Consider the following 27,059-nt stretch of genomic DNA (forward strand, 5'->3'; position numbering starts at 1 on the left):
AACAAAACCCCAGTCCGTAATATGTTCAGTTTCGCCACTTTGGCCTAAAATTTGAAATTCGCTTTCAATTCACACGTTCAAGATTAAATGTATCTATCTGTGGTGATTTATCCAGGGAGCATGCGTATTTACTAAGCTAATGAGTGAACGGCGAGCTAAAAAATATAAACAGATTTAAAAAAAAAAAAGGATTTGCAAGAGGACATGTTGCTCTCGTGGACTTGTTTCCCGTAGTGGCGTCATGTTTGTTGGAAACAACAAATGAAATAAACGTGGTCTTGGGTAACCTCTTTGCCGAGAGACAAACTCATCGATTCACCCTTTTTGTTTTCAATAAGCATTTTATTGTTTTTAAAGGTTTACTCCAACCATAAACAGTGTTTCCGTAAAACAGTGGTTTTGGTTGTAGTAACCTCTTCGGAGCTGATCTGTGGGATTTTGGTGAGAATTAACTGGGGGAGCACAGTGGAGGTGTGGTTGTGGGGCCGTGCCACTATTGTCTGACTGGCTCCAGCATTCTGTGCATATTGGCATCAGACAGCAGTCTTGCACAGAATTGACATTAGTCAGCTCTGAACTTTATTCTGGTCTAATGACAGTGCCAGAGTTGGATTTACATCTCGTGCAGCAAAGTGTTCAGTGTTTCACTGCGAAACTCTGCACATATAGATTCCAGGCACCATGACCACTTAAAATCTCTGACATCACTGACAAGGTCATGGAACTTGAAGCAATGCACTAAAGTGTTAAAAAATATCCTACGTGTTAAGTCTTTTCTGATAAACTAAATAATATTTAAGTTTATATATTATATTGCACTCCATTCTCCTTTTAATTGAGAACATGCTACTTTTTTGTTTGGTGTAACAAGGGGTACATCTACTACGAAGCTGTGTTGTATCTAAATCCCCATTCTAAAGCAATTGCAACAACTCCAGATTTCATCCAGAAAAATATTTTAATTCTTGGTTAAAATAGCGAAGATTTGGAGATCAACTCTTCCCCCTTCCTCAAAAGGGATTATATTGGCTCCCAGCTGTAAATATTTTGCAGACGCAGTCAATTAATTTTTGAAAGTATCGTCCCGTCCTCTGCGCAGGGTGACTCTCCTATTTTTGTGGTGGTGGTATTTTTTTTTCTTCTATGCACGGAGACTACCCTCTTCCGCGCATGTAATAAAGCAGACGCTTTTATGCCAGTATAAGACAGACATCCTGGTTAACACGGAATATGCGAGAAGGCAACTGGCTTGTACATAGTTATAAACAGGTCTTATTAGGTGAGGAGGATGCCCCCTGTTTTAACCTTTTTTGTTAAATGTTTCTATCATTAACACATGGCCAAAATCAATCGGATTATCATTATACGGACACCTGAGACTTTAAGAATTTCTATGCTATGGAGGCCTTACAATTCATGGCCCTAAACATATCCTGCTATGGATGTCGATTGACCCATGTCTTCATTATCCTGTATGTAGTTTATTTTCTGATTTCCTATGCGACCAGAACCAGTCCAAGACCTGTGCGTCTCTGGTGTTCTTTATCTCACCGAAATCTTTGAGTTTCTATGTTATCGAGACTTGCGAGTCTCTATAAGTTTTGTATTAACTTTATTTATTTAAAACTAAAATGAGAGAACATTCTCTCCCCTGAATAAAAAGATATTTACAAACCAAAAAACAGACAAACAAACCTTTGAAAGGAAAGTGCAATTGCTTTGGATTGCAATAAGCATAATGGAGCTGTCAACCACTACTGTGCTTTACAGGCCTAGTTGTCAATTTGGAGACCAAAAAAAAAAAATATATATATATATACACAAACAAAAAAGAAGTTTTTTATTAAAATAGCGTTTGGGTCATCTTGTTAAACAAACTTATTAAAATATATATATTTTAGCTTTTTTAAATGTATTTATTTTACCCTTAAGCCGGAGTCTAATACACCAGCATAAACTTTAAATTGTAATCTAGTAATTATATAGGGAGTCTGTCAGTGGAATCGGAGTCAAAGATTTTATGTGGAGTGTTTTTAAATGATCACTATAGTCACATCTCTGAAGTGGCTGGGTGCAGCGGCTTTTTTTGTTTTTGGTCCTACAATGTAAAACCTTGCTGTATTGTAGCTACGACAATGTTTACATTGCAGAGCTAAAAAGGCCTCTAGTGGCTGCCTGCCTGACATCTACTGCTGTCTTTCCCCAAAAATAAGACCGGGTTTTATATTAATTCTCCCCCCCCCCCCTGAAAAATGCACTCCGTCTTATTTTCGTGGGAGGTCTTATTTCGGGAAAAACCATGTGCTAGAAAGCAGGTCTATGTTTGGGGGTATTCACCTGAACATAGACCAGTTTACTAGGGCATGGAATCATGAACATCTATGTTCGGGGAAAATTCCCTGAACACAGATTAGCGAACTAGAGTTTTTTTCCAGGGTAGGGCTTATATTACGAGCATTGCGAACATAGATTAGCTTACTTGCTAATAGAATACCGCTAATCTATGTACATTTAGCTTTTCAAAACTATTTTGTTCCTAAAATCCTAACCTATTCTGCATCTACGCTAACGTTTGCCCACCACTAACATCTTTGCTGATGCTAGGCATTGTCCAGTAAAATGTTAATAGATATGTTTTAAAATAAATAATGTTAAAGTGTGTGTGTGTGTGTGTGTATATATATATATATATATCTATATATATATCCTTGTTAAATATTAGATCTATTACATATTAATACAATAAAATGGACTGTGCTGAAATAAATAATCCCAAAATGCCCTAATTTCAAATAATTGTTGATTTCTTCTTGCTTTATCTACGCTCGCACAGGGGCTGCCTTACACTAAGAGGCAACAAACAGTCCAGACAATAAGGACTTCTAAAGTAACCTGTTGAGTAAGGTTGCTAAGATAGGTTGGAGAATTAAACCTTTTTTGAGGAAGCAGTGTGAATGTGAGTCCCAGCCAGTGGAGGTTTGGCTAGGGCTGCAAAAATAATATGATACATTCTCGATCGTTTAGGAGTTAGCAGTGAATTCTGCAAAGGCTTGAGAGGAAGTGGTTTTAAGACTTCTAGTGTCCCTCTGATTTTTGTGTAAAAGTAAACTCCAAAGTGTTGAAAGGTTGTTTTTGTTGTTGTTGTTGTTGTTGTGTTTTTTTTTTTTTTTTTTACAAGAGAGGTGCTTATCATATCTCATCAAGCATTCAAATTCACATCCAGTACCTATGGAAATTTGTATCTAGCACTTGTATGTGTACGACTTCACATCCAGCTCACGTAACGTAGCATAAACAAATAGAAACAGTAAGCTTGATTAGGAATTAAACTAAGAACATACAAAAGCAATCATATCTTGGGTTAGTTCCCACTCTTCAGATCTCAGAACAGTGATCGTTAACTTGTGCGTTTGCTGAGTGACATTACACAATTTGCATGTTAAGCCTTGTGTTTGGGAATGATCCACAGGGCAAACTCTGGAACTTTTGTCTATTCTAGTTGTGTATTCTTTACCCTGGTTCTTGCATATTGACCTGTCCCATCTATAGTAGTGCAGAAATAAAATGCCAGGCACCTGCATAACAGATACAGCAGCCCCAGGCTATTGTTTTAGGTTCTCATAGGCCTTGGCTTTGAGTGTACAAGAGATCCACACCTAGATTTCACACGTAATGAGGACTTGCATCATGAACAAAGTTGTTGGATGAGTGTATAAAAACAGTGGTTCATAGGATCTGGATAGTGCTCCCATTGAAAACAGCGATAGGACCATCAATGTCTTAAGTCTCAACCACGTCCTGGTCTCCAGAAAAACTTTGTAGGACAGTTTGAAGGTGTGAGGGGCACAAATACCAAATAACTGTTTCAACCTGTCATAGGTTAATGAAACTCAATCTTGTTATCAGTGAGGAAGGAATTCATTGTTAGATGATTTTTTTTAGACTTGGGGTGTGCCGTTGCATAATTGGCATCATGGGATGTTGTTTACATCATTTGCAGATGTAGCAGCTCCATGTACAGCTGCTTCATTTATCGCGGTGACTCTCTTGATTGACCGTTCTGAAGGTGACCTTGGCTCCAGTTGGGTTCTATGATGCGAGTATGACGATGGATCAATTTAAATGGACCATTGACTGAAAATACATTTATTTAGCTTTAGTTTGGTACCATTTATGACTGGGTTTGTCACATCTACAGCAGGTGTCCATGGTGATATCGAAAAGAAATGTGGCACGGATATATGTCTCATTGTAGGTGACGAGATCTTATAGACTGATAGGAAACTGCTTGTCTCAAAATCTATGGTGGCTGTTTCTTTTCACCAGTGGAGGCTAGTCCACGTCCACCTCCTCCCCCTGTGTGTTTTTAAAACAACATAAAAAAAGAGAAAACACTTAAATCCGTAGAGCTTCAAATAACCGGTGTTGGAAGAAACTTATATCTGTCACTATTATATCTGCAGTTTCCATTGTCCCTCTTATTGATGACTGGGTATGCAGCTGGTTTTTAACAGGGAATGGCATCTCCCTGGGTAGAGCCCAAGAACTTACGGGGAGCAACTCTACATCACCCTTAAACTTCACCAACCAACACTGCTTCTCACGCGTGCAGAATGCTGGCTGCCGATTCACCTTCCCAATTTCCTCTCTATTTTCAGCACTGACACAGGTGATCAGCAGGGGATGGAAAAGGAAATTTATTTTAGTGGGCAAATGTGATTAGCTGTTCTAATTCAGATTTTCTCTTCTTTTTGACCATCTTTATTTTCATTTTGGCATATCGTAATAATTACACAGTAGACCACGAAAGTGAACAGAAAATATGGTAATATGTGAAAGGATCATTCGATTTCCAGCACAGCGTGTTTGTTGCCTTAAACCACCAGTGTTTTACATTAATGTCAGACTAAAGCATCAGTCATTCATTACCGGGTGTTAAGCCACTCCAGATGCAGTCCGTTTGGAATAACTGAGCTGCCCATAGGCAAACTTTAGATACCGTAAGTGTAAAGAATTAACAAATAAAAGGTAACTTGAAGGAGAATGGCCCTGATTTGATATTAAGTGATATTTAACAGTAAAGCAGTTTGATCTATTTTACATGTTACAATTATCAAGTACCTTTGATAAAGCTATGACATCACCCAGATCTCAGAAAACAATAGTTAGTCTCATCAAAATCCATTGTGGTACTCAACGGTAAGGGGCACAGTAGAAACTAGTGAGTGGGGACATGTACTTTATTTAAGCAAGTCCGGCTATGTCAAAAGGAGTAGTTTGTGTAATTGCCTTATTTCTTCTTCCATTAGAATGTAAGGTTGGAGCTCCAGGTGGAGAATATCATTCTGAAGATGTTTGTTCCCGCCTTCCAGCTGAAGAAAGCAAACTACGTAGAAACGTAGTGAAAGAAAGCACTCGGGGGCTGTGTTGGTAATTTCAGCATAATAAAGGGTTGGATGGTGGTAGCTGTGATTTTACCTTGTTATAATTTATTTCTGGTTTTCTTTTTACCCTTTGGCCACAGTTCATTCTGACACTCAGCTATGCTCTTCCAACATCCGAGCGATCGAAGAAAAAGCCAGAGTAGACTTCCATCTTCCTATGAGATAGAACTTGAAGGTGACAATGACTCTGGTATAGAAGACGAGCTCCGGTTGGAAGGAAACAATTCCACAATCTTTGTGGCTTTTAAAGGGAATATTGGAGACAAAGACTTGAAGCAGAATCTAGCGCAGATATTACAGAACGTACCCAACCTCATAAATATGGGTATGTTTATATTGCCCCCTCTATTTCTCTACCAATGCTCTCATATTATGGTCTGGAATATAGATTGATGATGGCCACTCCAAACAAGATAATAGGAGCATAACATTTTATTCGTAATTTTTTTTTTAAAACCATTTCAGAGTCCAGCCGGCTGAAGGTCCAGAAGGTGGAGCCATGGAACAGTGTGCGGGTAACGTTCAGCATACCAAGAGAAGCAGCCGAACGCTTGCGTCTACTTGCTCAGGGTAATAACCAGCAGCTTCGGGATCTAGGAATTCTTTCTGTCCAGATTGAAGGTACAAATACTAAGGTTTTTTTGTGGCTGTTATTCTATGTTTTCATTTTGCTGCTATTTTGCCATGAGACCTCTACATCTCCAAACCTAAGGGCTGGAACTTGTTAGATGTGAGTTCGGAAATGTGAAGTAAAAAAAAAATTAAAAAAAAATGATATACCCATAGGTTAACACGGTGATTCCCAACCAGTCGAGGATTTAGGGATTACCCAGTTGTTTCGAAGATTTTTTTTTTTTTTTTTTTGAAGGTAATCCATGAATCTTGGACTGGTAGGGGTGCCTTGACGACTGTCTTGAGAACCACTGGGTTAATTAATTTTCATAGAAATTTTGGGCCATGCATATTTAAATGAACACTTTAGCATTAGGAATACAAATGTTTATTCAATACGCTATAGTATCCTAGTCACAGTTTGGGTGGACCTCAGCCAAGGGTTTAAAAGGTATTTTACTTCTCATCCCATGCCATGCTGCTTTCTTAAAAGATCTCAGTCAATCCAATGCTTTCTCATAGTAAAGCATTGTGAGGCTAGTGCGCATGCGTGCCAAAACACTGCGCTAATCAGACTCTATGAGAGCGTCTGATTGAAATAGCTGAATTTAATTTGGCTATTTGGATGGAACTGCCTCTAGTGACCGTCGGAAGAGGCATTCAAAGCCATTTCTGCAGGACTGTAAGGTTTTATATTGCATGGGTAAATAGCAAGGGACGTGACATCCGCACCACTTCATTAAGATCAAGTTGTCTGAGTCCCTTTAAATGTACTTTGTTTTAAGTAGCCAGTCAAAAAGATGTATCCCCCAACTGATTTATTAAAATTCTGGACAAAAGGCATCAATACTCTCTTAGGTATCATGTTTGCTGCTTGTGAAACCTTGTCAAGTTATGGTGTACCCCCAGTATAAATAGAAAACACTGATCTCCTGTTCATAATTCTACAAATGTTACAAATAAAACATAAGATTTTTGCAGGAACTTGCATGTCTTATTAAAAAAAACATTCTGAGCTATCTTCCTAAAAAGATAGTACTTTGGTCATCTGGGATACTTACACTTCCTGTTTTAAAGTGGCTGCAAACTGGAGAAAGTATTTTTACATTTCTGTTAAAGTGCTGCCACTGGAGCAGGATTTGCTCGCCCCTGGGTAGCAGTGATGAACACAGTTCCTTTGCTCTCAGCTCACTATGCATGCTAAAAAAACAGGACATGTAATTCCTGACTGACAGTCTATGAGATATATATTTTTTTATAATTCTCTTTTGATTGACATTACCAAAATACGATGAGGCTTCCATGTAGCGTATTCAACAATTGTGACATTTAAAATCTAAGGCAGACTCCAAAATAACAAAAAGAGCATGCATCTATGAGGATAATGGCATCTCTTTCATAAAATTGAAGAGGGGTGAACAGAGGTAAATCTGGTAACATTAGTATCGAGGAAATCCCTTTATAACACTCCTGCAGAATTTGTTGGCGCTTCATAAATAATAATAATACAAAGAAAAAAATAAGCGTTCCAATAATTACTGTAGTCTTCTCTGGTGTGATCCCGAAAGGTTGTCCAGTACGTGACAACATATTGGCTCAAGATGTTTCTTAGACCCAAGTAAGGTAAAACCAGAATAGTCTAAGAAGTATAAGAAGATAGTGAAAACCAGGTATTTGAGAGATTTCATAATAAAATGAAGAGAACCATGCATTTAGTGGACAGCCTATGATTAAGGACCATTATGTCAGAAACGCGCAAGGAGTTTACGTTGACTCCCCCCTCTCCACTCCCCTCTAGGCGGTTTGAAAAATATTCTAATCATAATCTTGTGGAGTACCGTATTTTACATTGTCAGTACCGATATCTGGGAAAATAAAGGCATTCGCTAAACTCTTTATTTTAGAACTGGTGCGGTAATTAGAATTAAGGTCATGGTTTGGGTTTGAGCCTCAGTAGCCCACCGATTGTGGTATATGTTATGATAAGGTGTAAAATGAAGTACCAGGCGATAACATTCTGTTATGATGGTAGTTTTTAAATATTGATTTTCCTAAAAGTGAAAATTGCATTAGAAAATAGTGTTGAATCCATCATTGAAACGATTTGTTTTCGCCAAACAATAGATTTGCTGACAAAGCTTCAAGATTCTATTAACCAGTAGTAATGTATCACAGAATGCAGCATTCCTTTGTTACGATAGAGAAATTGTGCAATGATACAATTGGGTTGAAAAATGTTTTATTAGTTTAAAAACAATACAATATATTAAAGTACAATGAATGTGGAAAAGACACATAACCATAATATAATGGTAGATCAACACAAAACCACAAATTTATTATTCTATATTTCTTTAATTTATGTTTTATTAGAGTTTCCACACTCACAATACAACTTGTTCAAATGAATATAGCATACAGTGAGATATACATCTCCATTATGGGTCATAAGCATATGACTAATTATTGCTTTTGTAGAATTAGACAGTATATCTAGGTAACGACTGTAACTTAGAATAGATTAACTAACACCAGTATGATTTGTTGCCCGTAGTTTTGTCTACCTCACTTGAGAGCAGTGTAAAACTTACAAAAGAACAGAAAAGCAAAGTATAACACAACAAAGGATTATATCAATTAAATTGCATCACTGCCACTCCTCTATACTGCGACAGGCAGGTACAGCTGTGGCTAAGCTAGCTCCCATCGTTCTTTGGGAGATGGCCAGTTCAAGCTCTGGAGAAAGGATGCCTGGTCTCTAGATGAGGACAAAGACAGTGTGTTGTCCCCCCCCGCAGGACAATCAAGTAGCTATCCTCCCACTAACTGAGTACCTCCGTTGTCTAGCGGTTGGGGATAATTGCCTTCTTTCAAGCAGGACCGCAAACGGTATGTCACTGGAGATCGCCACCGGACTGCCCTCGAACTGGATGTTATCTAGCTCTCTGAAACGATTCATAATCGCTGCCATGCTGGATACATCTTTTGATGACTACTATGGTGTCTCTGAGGGCTTCAGGTGGGGCAGTAGCAGCTTTGCGGACTCTGAATGCTGAGAGTGGTGCTCGCATGTTCGGCTTTACCTCTAAGGCCCATGGAGGTTAGCAGTCTCTGTATGAAGGGCAGCAAGTTTTCTCCATTGGATTAGGAATGCGGCTGTTTTTCTGTGCTTGGATTCCAGTGTGGACACGGTCCTACTGAGTTTCTGGACCTGCTGGTATAGGGTGTCCACTTAGCTCTGAGTGTTTAGGATCTGACTCTCAGGATATTTCTCTGGTCTCCACCTCCTTAATTTGCTGGTGGAGGACCCACATCTCCGTTTGAGTCTCCTGAAGGTCTGACTTCCAGACCTTCCGCAGGTGTATCAGGAGGTGCTTTATGTCTTCTTTTGTGGTCAGCGCAGAGTCATCCTCTGATTCTAAATCCAGTTTGGCCTCACTCATTTCAGGTGAGGTAAGTTTTTCACCATCTTCTTGTGCTCACTCCGAGCTTCACTAGTCACCGCGAGCGCCATCTTGGAGGACGTGGTCGGAGCAGGCCTCGCAAAGGAAAGCCTGAAATCTGGCATCCTTGGGGTCTCTGGAGGGTGAAATCTTTCATGCTTCGGCCCATTCTAGTCTCTGGTGGGAGACATGGTATCCATATTTTTTGTTGCTGGAAACTGTGAGTTAGAAGCCCCCCTATCTGCGGTCTGAGATGGAGCTGCACAGAAACGCGTCTTGTCTGGTGTTCGGCTAACCGCCCCCCACCCAGCAATCCAAAACAACAAATTTTATGTGCAGCAACGTAATTTAAAGGCATTCTCCACGGCCCAAATACAAAAATGAAAAAAAATCACTGTTTAGTCGACATCTCAAATTAAAACATACATGTATTTAATCATTTTTTCATTGGTGGTATATCTAAAAACCATTAGCAAAAACTGCAGATCTATTGTCTGCAAGCACTTTTCTTCTAACCCAGCCCAGACTTTCTGTGGCTGTCCAATCACAAACTTCCCAATGCAGCCTAATGAGAAGTATGTGCAAGGCAGGTGCTCTGGGCAATTACTGCCTCTTGAGTTCAGATCCACTGAGTTAATCAAACCAGGAAATAACATAAACCGTTGTCTAATGTGATAGCCAGGGCTTGTAATTAGGTTAATTTATAAAAGTGTCAAATTCTGTTGAAGTCTGCACTTTTTGTACAGTACACACTCTTCACATACAAAGCTTTTCAGCAAGCTAAAGTGCTCAAGGGGCTTTGTAGTATCACTAGAAGTGCATTTGTGTTTTGACCTGCTATTCATGCTATATTTTTTTTTCTGCACATTCAAATCTCTATATAGTTTTGCTTAAAGAAAAAGAAAGCACATCTTCCAGATTTGAACAGTGTGAAAAAAAACCCCAGCATGAGGCCAAAACCACCTTCCTACATTTTCTTTCAAATGCATTTAAAGGAACACTGTAAGCACCATAACCACCTAATCGCACTGTATGGTGTTTACTTATATCATTCCAGTTTATCTCATACAGTAACGCTGCTGATAATCATATGGTCAGAGAGCAGGTGTTTTTTTTCCCTTTCAAGTAACCGTTATTGCTTTGTCTAGGGGAAGGGGCCATCAACCTGGCACTATCGCAAAACAGAGGACAGGAAGTACGGATGAATGGGCCAATGGGAGCCAACAGTACCATGAGAATTGATGCCAACTTCCCCATGCAGAGTCGGGCAGGTATGAGGTGTGAAATATGCCCTGTTCCATTCATGGAAGAAGTGGTATGTTCTGTCTTTTTAAAAAGCCAACATTAGCCTGAAAATATTTTTTTCCACCATTGGTATAAACTGCTGAAGTTCCTTTTATTGTATTCAAAATAATTGTACAGAGTATAGTAGTAGTATGGTCTACCATACAAATATTGTATAAGTACAGAACAGGTCTCTGGCCATGAACCAAGGTTTAAATTTTATCCAGAAAAATGGGACGAGTAGCCTACATATAAACAGACATTACCATGGGTAATGCAGAGCAAGACACAAGAATAAAGTAGACAGGTGGGTTCACAGGGCCAGCTCAGGAACTCACTGGCCCATAACATCCTATAACCTTAGGCACAAATATAGACTGACCAGGGATCCCAAGTCTTGTGGAATGAAGAAAGAGTAATGTGAACGTTTTCATTTTTATTATATATTTATTTGGAATAAATTGCTGGTATGATAAGTGAACATAACTTGCCCCTCTCTTCCCAATTACGAGAACCCAGTGAGGAAATCCAAAGAAAATCTCGGTCGTGGAGTAGTTCATAGAGCAGGAAGTTATCTCGGTTGTGGAGTAGTTCAGAGAGCAGGAAGTGATCTCGGTTGTGGAGTAGTTCAGAGAGCAGGAAGTGATCTCGGTTGTGGAGTAGTTCAGAGAGCAGGAAGTGATCTCGGTTGTGGAGTAGTTCAGAGAGCAGGAAGTGATCTCGGTTGTGGAGTAGTTCAGAGAGCAGGAAGTGATCTCGGTTGTGGAGTAGTTCAGAGAGCGGGAAGTGATCTCGGTTGTGGAGTAGTTCATAGAGCAGGAAGTGATCTCGGTTGTGGAGTAGTTCATAGAGCGGGAAGTGATCTCGGTTGTGGAGTAGTTCAGAGAGCGGGAAGTGATCTCGGTTGTGGAGTAGTTCATAGAGCAGGAAGTGATCTCGGTTGTGGAGTAGTTCATAGAGCAGGAAGTGATCTCGGTTGTGGAGTAGTTCAGAGAGCGGGAAGTGATCTCGGTTGTGGAGTAGTTCAGAGAGCGGGAAGTGATCTTGGTTGTGGAGTAGTTCAGAGAGCGGGAAGTGATCTTGGTTGTGGAGTAGTTCAGAGAGCGGGAAGTGATCTTGGTTGTGGAGTAGTTCAGAGAGCGGGAAGTGATCTTGGTTGTGGAGTAGTTCAGAGAGCGGGAAGTGATCTTGGTTGTGGAGTAGTTCAGAAAGCGGGAAGTGATCTCGGTTGTGGAGTAGTTCAGAGAGCGGGAAGTGATCTCAGTTGTGGAGTAGTTCAGAGAGCGGGAAGTGGTCTCGGTCGTGGAGTAGCTCAGAGAGCGGGAAGTGATCTCAGTCGTGGAGTAGTTAAGAGAGAGTGGGAAGTGATTGCGGTCATGGTGTGGGTCAGAGGAGAATTACCTCGGTCATGGAGTAGATCAGAGTAAAGTGGTCGGACTCGTGCTGCAGGTCAGCGAGAGGGAAGTGATCTCGGTCATGGAGTAGGTCAGAGAGAGGAAAGGGATCTCGGTCATGGAGTAGGTCAGAGAGAGGAAAGGGATCTCGGTCATGGAGTAGGTCAGAGAGAGGAAAGGGATCTCGGTCATGGAGCAGATCAGAGAGAGGAAAGGGATCTCGGTCATGGAGCAGATCAGAGAGAGGAAAGGAATCTCGGTCATGGAGTAGGTCCGAGAGAAGAGAAGTGATCTCAGTCATGGTGCACATGTTAGTCACATGTTTTATTTGAGAGGACATGTTAGTTAATTCTCTGGCGCACCTTTTGGGAGACGTTGGCATCCAGACATGATATCATATTGTGCAATGTAAAGGGCTTATGGTCTGGTACAAGCACCCTATCATTTTTATTGTCCAGGCCTGATCAGGATGAACAACCCATCAGCAAGCATGATGTCCCAGGGTCCTCACGTATCTTCTGCAATGATGGCTGCCGGCAGTAGCTCCGACATGCAGCCAAGGACCCCCAGACCTCCTTCCCAAAAAGGTACACAAAAGCACATCTACAAACTGGACCCTTTTATATGTATATATGTGGAGTTCGAAAGGCAAAATGTGTTGAAAATAAAATCAAGACCTTGAACTCTGCATCTGAACTAGCTATGTTTTTATCTCGTGAGCTGCTGCTCTTCACCTGAGGTTGGTAAGAAACCTGAAGGTACTCCACGTGCTTTTAAGTTGGCATGAATCCTCATTGAGTAAATAGGGACTTCGGAACGCAGGTTATGTAACCTACCAAATTTCAGATGAGTACCATATTATTTGGAATGTAAGACACACCGGAATTCAAGAAGCATTCCTTTGATTTAACTAAAATTTTCTAGATAAGATAAATCAACCTGTTCCTTAATTGCAGTAAAATTTAGCTTATGTGTATCGGGGATGTCACATGTTTAGGGAATTAAGTGTACAATATGTCTTTGTGGGATGTAGAGTGTGTGTAGGGGATGCGGGGTGTACATAGGGAGGCTCTAGGTGACATCTGGCAGTGTTGCTGCCTCAAAGTTAAAGGGACACTATAGTCACCCAGACCTTTTCAGCTCAATGAAGTGGTCTGGGTGCCAGGTCCCCCAGGTTTTAACCCTTCAGATGCAAACATAGCAGTTTCAGAGGAACTGCTATGTTTACATTTGGGGTAAAGCCAGCCTCTAGTGGCTGTCTTCCGGACAGCCAATAGAGGTGCATCTGCGACGCTGGAGGCATATTATGCCTCCATCACGCAGAGCGTCCATAGGAAAGCATTGAGCTGATGTCGGCAGGGGAGGAGAGGTCACCAGCGCCGAGGGAGCCCGGCGCTGGAATAAGGTAAGCTGCTGAAGGGGTCTTAACCCCTTCAGCACCACAGGAGGAGGACCTTGAGGGTGGGGGCACCCTCAGGGCACTATAGTGTCAGGAAAACCGCTTTGTTTTCCTACCACTATAGTGATCCTTTAATTAGGCTAGAGGCTCATAGCAAATACAGTGATCAACAAGGCTGCCAAAAGGTGGTCACTTTCTCTAGTTTTTGTTTTGCTTACTGAAAGCGATATGTGGTGCCTAGTTTGGATTTCTTCTGTTGAAGCTTAACCCCTTAAGGACACAACTTCAGAAGCTTGTCTTACCCTTAAGGACACAAGCAATTTTTACATTTTTTGTTTGTGTTCAACCGCAATTTGCATCTCTTTCATTTATTGCATGAACACATATTATATACTGTTTTTTAGAGGACAAAAAGGGCTATAGTTTGATGTCACATATACATATATAAATTCTCATTAATTATAAAAAAAAGCCAAAAAATGGGGGGGGGGAAAACTAAAGAATTTTTTTCCCCCACAGTTTAGGCAATAATATGTGTTTTCTATGTCCAGCTTAGGAAAAGTAATTCAAAATAAATTCATTAATGTGTCTTGATTTATAGAGTACTGTAGAATATTGCATATTCTATGTTTCTATTGATTAAATATGGATGTGTGGATTGACATAAGTAACAGATGGTATAAGTCACAAGGCTTTCTTTGAGAGCTCTGGAATGTAAGTTGGGGGTTTTGTCCTTATAGGGCTAGAGTTATAGTCTGACGTCATTATGGTCATATCTATATAGTAACTGAACACAAGATCTCTCTCTCTCTCTGGCTCTCTCTCGATGTAAGGATGTAACTCTCCCTTCAGGAGTCCAGCAATTACCATCTGCTGTTGAAATCCATTATCCTGTAACATCCTTTGTTGTTTTATTATGTATCCGTAACTAAGAATAAACCTGAAGAAACCGTAAGTCAGATTGCGTATTAGTACTTTTCATTAATAATGTGGCGAACAAGTTTGGCCCAAGACACTATAGATATATATATATATATATGACGTATATATCAATCAACTGAAGAGAAGAAGAAATTAAGAAGAATTAACATTGTCGATCCGATTCCAACCATAAGTACATAATATGTATAAGATTTCAGCCTATTTTGAAAGTTACAGGTCATCAAATACAAGGACCAAAATTTAATTTCAAGTGAAACTATTTTAGAAGTTGGTATGTTTGTCTTGTACGTTTAGTAGCAATCACAAAAAAACTAAATTGCCACACAAAAGTATATATTTATATACAGGCTATTTTCCGAAGGTTATTTTTTTTTTTTTAAACGATATATTTTTTTTTCCCCCTCCAAATATCTTGTTTTTATTGAAATGTTCATGTTGTATAAGGACTTCAATAAGGGTTACAGAAAGGAAAATGGGAACAGTGCATCTTCAATGTACATTCGGGTAAACACAATTTGACATTTGCTGTTTTGTCACATATGGTAAACAGTTGGTAGATCACAGTCCTCATTACCATAATCACATCAATCACATTTAGTATGTAGCCTATGTAAAGCTTGTGCGCTACCCAGAGTGGACTTAGCGTAGTATCGTCTGCGGGTGTGAACTGTTCTGAGTGTGTTGGTACAGTTGGGTTGCTCATTTAACCTTGCGTAGGTCTGTTCTATACATAAAGTATGTCTGCTCTATGCAAAATTTAGGCTCCTGTACCTGTGTTGGCTACTTCCCTCTGTGGTAGTGTACAGGATGGGCCTTTGACCTTGTTTCAAGCCTAATGACATTATACCAGGCTTCCCCAAACTCCGGCCCTTCAGATGTTGCTAAACTACAACTCCCATCATTCTGTAAACTAAATAGGCTGAGAATCATGGGAGTTGTAGTTCAGCAACATCTGGAGGGCCGGCGTTTGGGGAAGCCTGCCTTACACTGAGGTGTAGCGGAGTGAGTATTGTCTCCGTGTCTCCGTGTCTGGTTGTCTGCTACCAGTATCTATGTGGCGCTTAGGAGTTCTTATGTGACCATGTTACTTTAAGTTGTCCTGATTGTGTGGTAGCTTAATCAGGCATAGTGTCGCGTATGACTAGGTGTCGGTACTTGACCCTGTCTGTAGAGCTTTACGCCTGTCTACGCGTCTGTCTCATGGGGGAGGCATGTTTGCCCAGCATCCCCACATTTGGGTGTGCTTATGTTCCTGCCCTTTCAGTAATTTTGACACTTTCTACGTAGCTATTTCATCTCTAATCTCTGCTAAATATCAGTGCTGTGGAGTCGGTAGATATATGTTCCGACTCCTCAGCTTTTTGTACTTCCGACTCCGACTTTCCGACTCATCTGTATTAATATGCAAATGTATTTTATACATTCCTTGAAGAAAAGAAAGGCAACATACATGTCATTACCACAGGACTACTGATTGTGAAGCTAACAGTCTACTGTATTGAACAGTTTAAGCAAAAGACAAACACAATGAAAACAACAAAGTTTTATAAAAATGTTTTTATTAATCAATCAAGTGGCTGGATAGTAGCAGCAGGCAAACAAACCACGTTATTTGGTTGTTTTAGAACAAAAACAAAGCTTATCTAAATGAACCAAAAACAAAATCTGTAAAACCTAGAAATGGTTTATATTAATCTTGAAATGTAGTTATAGGCTTAGCAAATGCAAATCAATTCAATATAGAGTTCGAAGGAAGAGAATTGCCTCTGCCAGATCCTCTTTCATAGAGGCTCTTAAGTCAGACTTTATTATTTTTAGGGCTGAAAATAATCTTTCGACACTGACTTGGGTGGGTGGCATTGCAGTAACTATTCTGGTTACATCACTAACGATCTCTGGATAAACAAGGATGGCTTCTTCAACAGTAAGTTTTGATGAGCGATCATACTTTTCAACTTCTTTTAGTGCTTCATAAAACTCCTGTTGGAATTTTTTTATTTGGACATTTACTGGTTCTGTAACGCTTATGCGACTTTGCTTTATTTTAGAACCTTCCATTTTGTCTAAGAAGGAATCAAAATCTAATTCTTCGTTTGAAGAAGATGATCCTGATTTACCACTATTGCTTAAAAGAACTTCATCCAGTGGAGGTATTTCAGGTCGTAATCCCTTCATGCGAACTGCTACATCATAGAGGGCCCTTTTCCCAGTAGCAGTCTGTTCACTGTTCAACAAAAGTCGGCTCATTGGGTCGACATAAATAGCCGCTAACAAGATTTCATTTTCCAGCAAAAGACTCTCTTTTCATCATTGAAGATGCAATGCCCTCAGCTAATAACCCCCCATTTTTGTTCAGGCGATATAACAGGCTCTTCCATTCCAAGAGGAATTTACCCGGGGTTAGATTGTCACATTGCAAACTCTTGGCGACAGTGAAGGGGTGAGAAAGAAGGGTCTCCAGCTCTTTTGTTTGTGTCCACTGGCTTTCAGTTAATGCAAGATTTTCATTGTCCATTTCTTCTATGAAGTCTTTAAGTTCAAGCAAACGCTTCACCATTAAATAAGTGCTTCCCCAGCGAGTTGTCCTGCAAAAAACATATTTACTTAATCCCTTATCAGTGAGAGGCTAGGTTACCCATGGGCGCTGCGTTCCCTGTAACAGCAGAACACAACACTATGGAAAGTATAAGTATTGCCGCTCCTAATTGTGCGTTGCATGCCATATAGTGAAGCACATGAAAAGCATGCTTCTTCACGGTCACTTAACGTGTTCGTTTTGCGGTTACGTGAGGCACTGCATGCATTGGTCTTTATTCTTACAGTAGAGAAGTCATTAATTATAACCTTTTCTGAATTGGGACATTTAAACTTGCTTTTTTTAATTCCAATCTAAATTTAGTATGGGTAGGAGTCGGAGTCGGCAAACAATACTCCGACTCCGACTCCAGGTACCCAAAATTTCCTCCGACTCCTCGACTCGGACTCGGACTCTGACTCCACAGCCCTGCTAAATATTGGAGTAAAATGTTTTTTTTTTCTCTCTCTTTTGGCATATATATATTTTAGGTTTTTTTATGTGTATTTCGCAAAGCTGGTGTGTGCTATTCCTGCCCAGAACCTCATATTGTGTTCAGCTACATCTGCTGAGTATAACGATACCCCCATTGTATGCCTTTGGCACTATTCTTTGAAGCTACAATGCCATATAAGAGACAAGGCTAATTTAGTTTCTATAGTTAGAATTTCCATAGATTGATTTGACGGGCCTATGTCTCTTTTTGTCGCATTATAACAGTTTAAATGTATAATAAACCATTTGAGAAAGGGCTTCCATTTGAGAAAGCAGACACCCCAGGTTATCTTATATGGTGTATATTGTGCCTTAACTTGTCACCATTTTTTCACTAATTTATGTCAATGTTTGTGGTGAGGAAAAATAGCATTTTTTACAAACCTTTTTCTGCCTTTTTGACACACAAAGTGAGTTTGCACAGGATATTTTGTAAACCGTATGTGTGCTACGACTGTATAATACTTCATATGATGCTCAGCTATGTCGTCTGAGTACAGCAATACCCCCGTATGTACCTTTGCCAGGTATATATTGATATTGATGGGGCACATTTGAGACACAGCCATTCCAGTTTTTTTTTTTCTTCAAACTTAGAATTTTTGCGCTGTGTCCAGGTCCCATTTTCGAGTATATGAAGCAGACTATATATTCCAACTATCCCATAAAAGTATACCATTTCTTAAAGAAGACATCCCAGGGTATTTCAAAAGGCATATTTTGAACCTTCGCATGGGATCATTTTTCCGCTAGTTTGTTCCAATGAGCATTTTTGTTAATGTATTTTTTTTAAAAACCTTTTTAAACTTTGTTTACTTTTTAAAACTTGTGTTTAAACTTTGTTTACTTATTAAATTTATTTTACTTTTTTAAACTTTGTTAAAACTTTTTTACACTTTTTACAATTTTTAGAAACTTTTTTTTACCGTTAACCCCTAACTAGCAGTAAGCAGCACTAACAGTAAATTCCCCAATTTCCCATAACTCCCACCCACCCCAGCTTGCAAAATATATCATTTTAAAATATTTAAAGTAATGAAATAAATTGAACCCCATAGGAATAAAAAAAATAATAAAAGCTAACCCTCAGGGGTTAAAATAAAAAATCAGATCAAAATACAGTGATCAACTGGCAGGGAAGGGGTTCATTTTTATTAGGAGTGTGTAAAGTGAAGGGGGTGGGATTTTTAAAACTTTTTAAAAGCTAGCCTAACACCATATTCCCCACTAACTTCCACCCACCGCAGCTAGCTAAATATATAATTTTAAAATATTTAAATATTCTGGCGGACCAGAAGGCAGCCTGTCAGAGTGATCATAGCTACAGGGACAGCGCGATTGGGTGCTCCAGGTCTGTCTCAAATACCGAGGCAGAACGGAGGAGCGTTAACCCCGGGTCCGTCATCTGTCGCTAAGTGCTTCCCTAGCATGAGGGACCGGGTCCGTCGTCCGTCATTAAAGCGGCACGAACGTACCTTTCCCCAATCGATTCCTATTCTCTTCCCCTGTCAGGATATGTTCTTAATTTATTCCTGTCTGCTCTAGTGTTCGTTAAAACATAAGACAAAGTAGGGACTACTTTGTCTTATGGATGTTTCCTACGCTTGACGAGCGGAGGAGCAAAGTGTGCTTCCTTTCCGGTGGTCAAAGCAATTTTCACCTTTCCCCCGTGATCTTGCAATGCTTCCTGTCAGTATTCCGGAACGTCCTGTCACGTTTCGCCGGCGAAACCACTGAATTTCAACCTCACAGAATGAGAACATTTTCTCCATTCGTGTTAGGACGCAATTCGGGACTTTGTTCGTATCAGAATTTTATTCGAATGAAATTCCGATCGCGGCTGAATCTTGCAGCCACTTAGTATATAACTCCCTAATTCCCACGATATCAGGAAGCTATCTACCAAAAGGCTGAAATACCTAAACTGGTCTTTCAGCCAAAATTACTTATACTAAGTAAATATTACTTGGTATTAGTAAATTCTGCCCCTACTCGCTATGCTGCGAATAGGGGCATGTCTACTAAACAGTGAGCAGCCAGTGAACTATTGCCCCCCCCCGGGCCCCTACCTCTGAGCGGCGAGTGTGGGTCCTAAATGAAAATGGAGGGGGGACCTATCGTCCTGCCCCCACCCATGAGCAGCGGGTGGGGGCCCTAAATTACAAAAAGGGGGGGGAAGACCTATCATCCTCCCCCTGGCCTCCACCCCTGAGTGGTGGGTTGTAGCCCTAAATTACAATAAGGGGGGGGGAGGCTATCGTCTGGCCCCCACCCATGAGTGGCAAGTGTAGGCCCTAAATGAATATGGAGGGGAGGACCTATTGTCCTCCCCACCAGCCCCTACCCATGGGCGACGGGTGGGGGCTAAGTGTCCTCAAGCCTGTTGTTCTGGTGACTATAGTGTCCCTTTAATGGATCTTTTTACCACGTTTCACTCAAGTGCTGTTTCCTCTGTAGCCCCAATCTACACTCGGAGGTCTCTTACCCAAGGAATTCTGGTTTGCTAGATTTTTTTGCTGTAACTGATTTTACGATTTTTCCAAGTACATCATGGCATCTGGTGTCCATGTGAAAAGGTTAAACCCTATTAAGGTCCCATTTACTTTAATTTTACAATTATGGCGAATATTGTCGTGATATGTAGTTTCAACCGCCTTGAAACACTGTGTTGACTCAACATCTGCATGTTATAACCATACTTCATTGCTTTATTCCTCCCAACAGATGGCATTGACCCAATGACATCTGGTATGACTGTTCAGCAACAAGGCCACCCCTCTGGGTCCATGGCACCCCAGATGCACCCCATGCAGTCCGCTGTTGCTAATAGACCCATCAATGCAGCAAATTTTCAACAATTTCAGCAGCAAACTCGCCTACCCCAACATCAAGTTGCACAGGGACTGCGGCCCCAATTTGCAGCTCCTGCACAGGTCCCGGTACCTCCAGGGTGGAATCAGCTTGCTTCTGGAGCTCTGCAGCCTCCCCCTGCTCAGGGGAGTATGGGAGTAGTGACTGCTAATCAAGGATGGAAGAAGTCCCCAATGAATGCGGGTCCAATGCAGCAGCAACAGTTCCAACAGAGACCCTCTTTGTCTACAGTGCAGACTCCTTCTCATCCTCCCCCTCCATACCCCTTTGGCAGCCAGCAGGCCTCTCAAGCTCACTCTAGCTTCTCTTCCATTTCCGGGACAAACCAGTTTAACACACCTTCTATGAAGCCTTTGCAGGGAAGTCCAGCACGGGCACCAACCCCTTTGCAGCAACCCCACCTCACCGGCAAGTCCCCAGTTTCGTCTCCATCTCCTTTTCAGCAAAACTCCCCAGCTTCTTCCCCAACAGTGATCCAAACACAGCAGCAGGCCATGGGACCACGCGGAACACAAGGCAACCAAATGCAGCAAGGGTTCCAGCAGCCACCAGTCAGTTCCCCCAGCCACATGATGTCACAGGGGAACTCAGCGGGCAACTTCATGATGCAACAGGCACAGCAACAGGGTCAGGGTCCACAAGGTATCCATACAGGTACGTAAGCTGTGAAAACAAATGCAGTAGAATTTTTAGGATCAGTCCTTTACGTATAAATGTTTACATTCTCACTGTATTTATTTTTAAACAAAGCATGATTTCTTCTATTGCCCTAATATTTCTTAAGTTTTACATATACTTTCTTGTGTTTAGTTTAATTAATTTTTTAAATTATTGATTACATCATATTCCTACTTTTCCTTGTCTTGCTTCCCGTTTTTTTTCTTGTCTTGTCATGTTTCACTCATTTTATTATTATATCCTTACATGTTTTTTTTTTCTTCATATATTATGCCTTCTCTTGTCTTATCAAATCCCTACCTTTTCCTTTCTTTCCTTAAAGCTATACCCAGGACCCTTCTTGTTATGTACTTGGGGGTCCACAGACCGTAAGATGCTCTTTAGACCCTATAATCGGCACTGTGAGCAAACAAAAAGAGACCCGCAGGTCACATTGCAATGTAACTTAACAAAGTGAACCCAGATCTAAGGACAAATCAATAGACCTAGAGTTCCAATATTTTGAGCCTCTCCTAACCCAAATAAACCATAACCAAAACATAAAACCATAGCAGGAAAAATGGGAATAAGGGTGATTGAGGAGGGGTGGGAGAAAGGGATTGATCGCACAGGGAGGAGCTGTGTGCTTCCATTTATCTTTAAAGCTGAGAATAGAACGAACACTTGCCCTGTGTACTCTCCTGTAGGGCGAGTTGGAAACATTCACTAACAGTAGTGAGTAGCCAATAGGCTCATATAGCTGTATATTGCTGCATCCTATCTGAAGCACTGAAAAGACATTCTCCATGGAACAAATCTCTTCTGTCTTGGAAAACCATAGGCCCAATAAAGGTCTATATAGTTGTCTCCAGAAAGGGTCATCGATTTTTTTCACTACATTCCGGATACAGACTGCATTTGAGTTCTTGTAACGGGTGGTAGATATGCGTAGGTGCAGGCGCCATGGGTGGTGGCAAGTCTGACAAGTGTTACAGTATGTCATGGATTTTAGACCAAAATGGGCCTATAATTGGTCAATCCCACCAGATGTGTAGGAAGGTGCCCGGATCTGCAAGATAGTGCCAGCATCCTCCGTCTTGGTTTGCATCTATCGAGTGCTGGAATTAGGGAGTGCAGTACCATAATGACAGTATTTTATATGCACTTTCCTGGAGACGGAGAAATGGTGGGTACGATCAAAAATCGTTTGCCATTGGGTGCTGGTAAAAGTCTTGCCAATGTAAATTTCCCACTCCGGAAAGGAAAGGGGTGTAGATAGATGTGATTGAAGCATAGCTGAAATGACACTCCCTGCTTCAGATGAGTGTAATACAAATATATTACTTGTATACGATTTGTTTGCTTAAGTGATCAGAAGTATTTTTTTATATTTCATAGCAATGTCTGTTATGGGTAAATGGTCATTTGGGGATGTCATTGTAGTAACATTCATTGAGTCCAGTAAGATCTAGCATCCTCTCCATGCATGCAATGTCATATGACTATCACACCTTTTGCAATGTGTGCATCTTCAGTTATACAGCATTTTCCAAATTTCACCACTCTGCTATTTGAATTATTTAATCGCTGCCCAACATAATTGTTTTTTTGTTTTTTTTAATATGTTATGGTTTTAGGAGTCCCCAAACGGCTTCCTCCAGGTTTTCCATCGGCACAGGGAAACACAAACTTCATGCAGGGTCAGACCCCTCCAAATGTGGCCGGATCACCAGTAAATGGTGGAGCACTACAACAGCAAGTAAATGCAAGTGGTCAAAAATCAGGTACGCAACGTCTCTGGGTAAAGTCCACCATTTATTTTCTTGTATCTTCGTTGTAACCTTTCAATATAAATACCATTTGTTTTATCAAATTGTAGTACTTTATTTGCTTGTTCTGCTTTATAATTGAGGTGTGTGTGTATTTATTTATTTCCAGGGCTTAAATTTACAAATTCTATATAACTAACTTTTTTTTTTTGTTTGTTTTTTAAATCTTTTTCGGGTTTTCTGTCGGGAAGATGGAATTAGGGTTTCATTAGCCAACATTAGAGCACATCTCTATGTCTTAATATAAACCAAGTACAATAAGATGAGTAGTGAGGTGTTGCATAGCTTGCGGATATAACATCTTGGTACGTTTTTGTGATTTGTGTATGTGTGCTGTCTGTGCGTATATAGAGTAGGTACTGTGTGGATATGTATTGCCATTTTTTGTTCTGTGCGTTTTTGCAATATTGTGTGTGGAGTAGTTATTGCAGTGCTATCGTGTGTGAATGAAACTAAAATCACATACTCCGCCTGGCTTGTGGAAGCCAATAGAAGAAAGAGAGGTAAATAATTTGGAAATATCCAATGTATGGCAGATAACAGAGATTGTCTGTCTGAAAAACAAAGTTAAAATATGTCTTTGGTGGTCCCACCAGGAAGCTTTATAAATTTGGTTTTATCCACTCATTATGTATGCTGTCTTTTTATTCTACTTACTTTGAATGGTGGTGAGGACATATTCAGATTTTGTTACAGATATCTTAATTATTATTTATGGCATTCACAGTATAAAAAAAGTTTAGAAAAAGGTTTTTATTGTAGCACCTTGCAAATGATACGGAGATGGTTTGGATAATTCTGTGTTTTACCCAGTGGTCCAAACCTGTAGTTAACTTCATATTTCTACCCACATCAGAAATATTTTAATATATTTTTCAGTATGGATTTCCTACAAAGGAAATGAATCAACAGATTATACCTATTTAATTATTTTTGTGTCTTGCAGTTGGTCAACCAAATGGTTCCTCACACAATCAGATGCAAGCGTCCCATGGAGGTTCAAATCTAATGCAGACCAATCTGATGGGTCTTCACAGCAACATGAATAATCCACAGGCCAGTGGAAGTGGTGTGAACCAGGTCAACATTAGTGGGATGCACTCACAGGGCCAGCAAGGACAGCAATCTCAGCTTATGGGCATGCACCAACAAATCATTTCCTCTCAAGGTCAAATGGTTAGCCTTCAGGGGCAGGCTCCTCTTAATTCGCAAGGCCAACTGGTACTCTCCCGATCACAGCTTGTGCCTCAAGGACAGATGATGGGGACATCTCAGAACCAGAACATGGGCCAAGCACCCCAGAGGATAACGCCTCCAAAGCAGATGATTCCTTCTCACAACCAATTAATGACATCGCAAGGACAAGCTCTAATGCCGCAAAACTCTGTAATGGAGCAGATTATGCAGGGTGGTAAACAAGGATTCAATACCCAGAACCAGACAGGTGGGATGGCAGGACCCAGCCAGATTTTACGAGGACCAACCCCAAATTTGCCTAGCAACATGGTGCAGTTCTCTGGACAGGCCTTGTCCCAACAGGGAGCAATCAGTGGTAACCCTACACAGGGGGTGAGCATGCAAGGTCATGTTCTCAGGCAGATTGTGCCTGGACAACATTTACAGCAGTCACTTGGAGAGGCTGCCAACCAAGCCGGCAGTGATTTAAGCTCCATGCTATCGGACCTTCCTATGCAGCAAACAGGCAACATGGCAGCTCAACATATGCAGAACATGCAAGGAAATGGTGGACCCGGCCAGCACTTTGCAGGACATGGGCTATCTTTTGGCTCTCCATTTTCTCAAGGTGCTAATGGGAATCAAATGACTTGTGGGCAGAATCCTGGCTTTCCGGTCAACAAAGACGTCACGTTGACTAGTCCTTTGTTGGTGAACCTGCTGCAAAGTGACATTTCAGCTGGGCATTTCGGTGTCAACAGCAAGCAGAACAGCGGTGCCGCTAAACCAAAGAAGAAAAAGCCACCAAGGAAAAAGAAGAACCAGCAGGAGGAACAGATGAGGTACATGTCCAATGTGGACTCAAAATAGCAAATAGTTCAAAAAGAATGCAGGATAAATTATCATACTAAAATATGATCTTGATTTGAATTTTTTTAATTTGCATGATGCCAGTTGTTTGGTTTTGTAAAATACTCACCACCACTTGACTTTATCCATGTCCTCCATTTCCAAGAGTAAATGGGTCATTCTAAGCACCATAACTACATTGCAGTACTACAGTGCCTGGTGCTTACAACATCCAGAGTCCGCTGTCTGAGAGTGGCTTGTAGAAGCAGCAATTTGTAATATGAGAAACGGCACTGTATGTAAACTGCTAGCAGTCTTCTATAAAATGTGTCCCATGTTGTACACTCATCACGTAAAATAGGGAAGGCACTTTCACCTACATGCATGTGCAGTTTGCAGCCTTCTCAGAGGGGATTCGGGTACTGGGTATGATGGCTTGATTTTGGTGCCAGCTGCTCTACTTTGGTTTGAGGATTGTCCGCCTCCTCCCCTTGGTACAGACGACCATGCCCAAGGTGCTAAGGCATTAAAGTAGACGAATCTCCACTAGCATGGAAGTACCACAGCAGAGTCATAAGCCAGGGATCTCAGCCAAGCCAAAAACGGGCTATTTGTATTTCTGTATTTAATTCAGAAATTTAGAGGAGCTCCAGTGAAACGTGACTGCTCACCTTGGCAGTCAGGCTTCGCCTCCCATTATTTTAATTCTTTAAATAACAAATGCGTTACAAATACAGGAACAGTTTCTATAACCTAATCATTTAGCACTAAATTCTGGAACTATACATTTCCTAGAACCTATTTGCAACAGTCTTTTGCTCATTCATGTAGTTTAACAGGACTAGGATTGGCTTGTAGATTTCAGCCATTGCTCTTATTAAAAAGGATGTGTGTGCAGTAACAGCAAGTCCTGGGGATTGTTTATTTTAATTTTTTTTGGAAAAATTAAATTTTCTAATTTTTACATTTTTTTTAAATTGACTGGCTTTAGCATGACATTGATATAAATAAATATATGACCATTCTCAATCAATCTCTTGCCTAATGATATGTCATGCTCAATTAAGTATTCGCTAATGCCATCCTGTCTATCATTTTAGTTCCACTGAGTCTCGCCTCGACGATAGCGATCAAACTGGAATAGCAGGAGATCAAGGAGGAACTCTAGACGTTGGCCAGAAACTTTCAGAATTTGCAAACAGGCCTCCAGGTAAGCCAATCAAAGGGTATAACTTTAGTATTACCTCTTCTCACTTATACATGTCACTATAATGGTGTTTGTACATACTTATACATGTCACTATAATGGTGTTTGTACATACTTATACATGTCAGTATAATGGTGTTTGTACATACTTATACATGTCAGTATAATGGTGTTTGTACATACTTATACATGTCAGTATAATGGTGTTTGTACATACTTATACATGTCAGTATAATGGTGTTTGTACATACTTATACATGTCAGTATAATGGTGTTTGTACATACTTATACATGTCAGTATAATGGTGTTTGTACATACTTATACATGTCAGTATAATGGTGTTTGTTTAGCCCCTGGGTATGGAGGATAATACTGGTACCTCTCACAGCATCGCTGTGTTCATGTGGAGCAGCTATTTTTTGTTTTCTTTGTGTTGGTTTGGCAGGCTTCAGCGTAGGATGTTTGGGATGAGCATCACAGAGGGTAGGGGGTTGAGGCCATTTGGTTCAGTTTAAGATGGCATTTGGACATTAGCGGTTACATTTTACAGTTAAGGATAAGTATGTTATGATGCAGCCACGTGTATATTTAATTAAAGGGAAACTCCAGGCACAAACCTTACCCATACCCGTTAGTAGTGGATTTGTTTTTCTTATCAAACCATTCACAGAACAGTAAGCAGTGCTATATGACAACTGCAGCTGAGATACAGAATGATTCGTGATTAGTGCATATATTATATATATATATATTAGTAGAGGCCTGTGAGCTGTGTAGATGGCCTGTACACAGGAATAACAGTGGATGGAGCTCCAATCTGACAGATAATTGAAATGTTAAACAATATGGTGCATTATTGTTTTCTCTTATCAAGCCAAACA

General features: G+C 40.5%; 1 protein-coding gene across 1 annotated transcript in view; it reads left to right on the forward strand.

Moving 5' to 3' along the window:
- The window catches only part of NCOA6 (nuclear receptor coactivator 6), a 41,092-nt gene that overhangs the window by 1,300 nt on the left and 12,733 nt on the right, over positions 1-27,059 (forward strand). The window contains exons 2-10 of the mRNA XM_063455713.1: positions 5,310-5,430; positions 5,525-5,769; positions 5,910-6,065; positions 10,648-10,770; positions 12,636-12,764; positions 20,313-21,113; positions 22,754-22,900; positions 23,892-24,963; positions 26,071-26,180. Coding sequence (XP_063311783.1) covers positions 5,544-5,769; positions 5,910-6,065; positions 10,648-10,770; positions 12,636-12,764; positions 20,313-21,113; positions 22,754-22,900; positions 23,892-24,963; positions 26,071-26,180 — 2,764 coding nt within the window. The 5' untranslated portion in view covers positions 5,310-5,430; positions 5,525-5,543. The remainder of the gene's footprint in view (positions 1-5,309; positions 5,431-5,524; positions 5,770-5,909; positions 6,066-10,647; positions 10,771-12,635; positions 12,765-20,312; positions 21,114-22,753; positions 22,901-23,891; positions 24,964-26,070; positions 26,181-27,059) is intronic.

This window comes from Pelobates fuscus, chromosome 5 (genome assembly GCF_036172605.1).
Source record: "Pelobates fuscus isolate aPelFus1 chromosome 5, aPelFus1.pri, whole genome shotgun sequence".
Classification (NCBI taxonomy): Eukaryota; Metazoa; Chordata; class Amphibia; order Anura; family Pelobatidae; genus Pelobates; species Pelobates fuscus.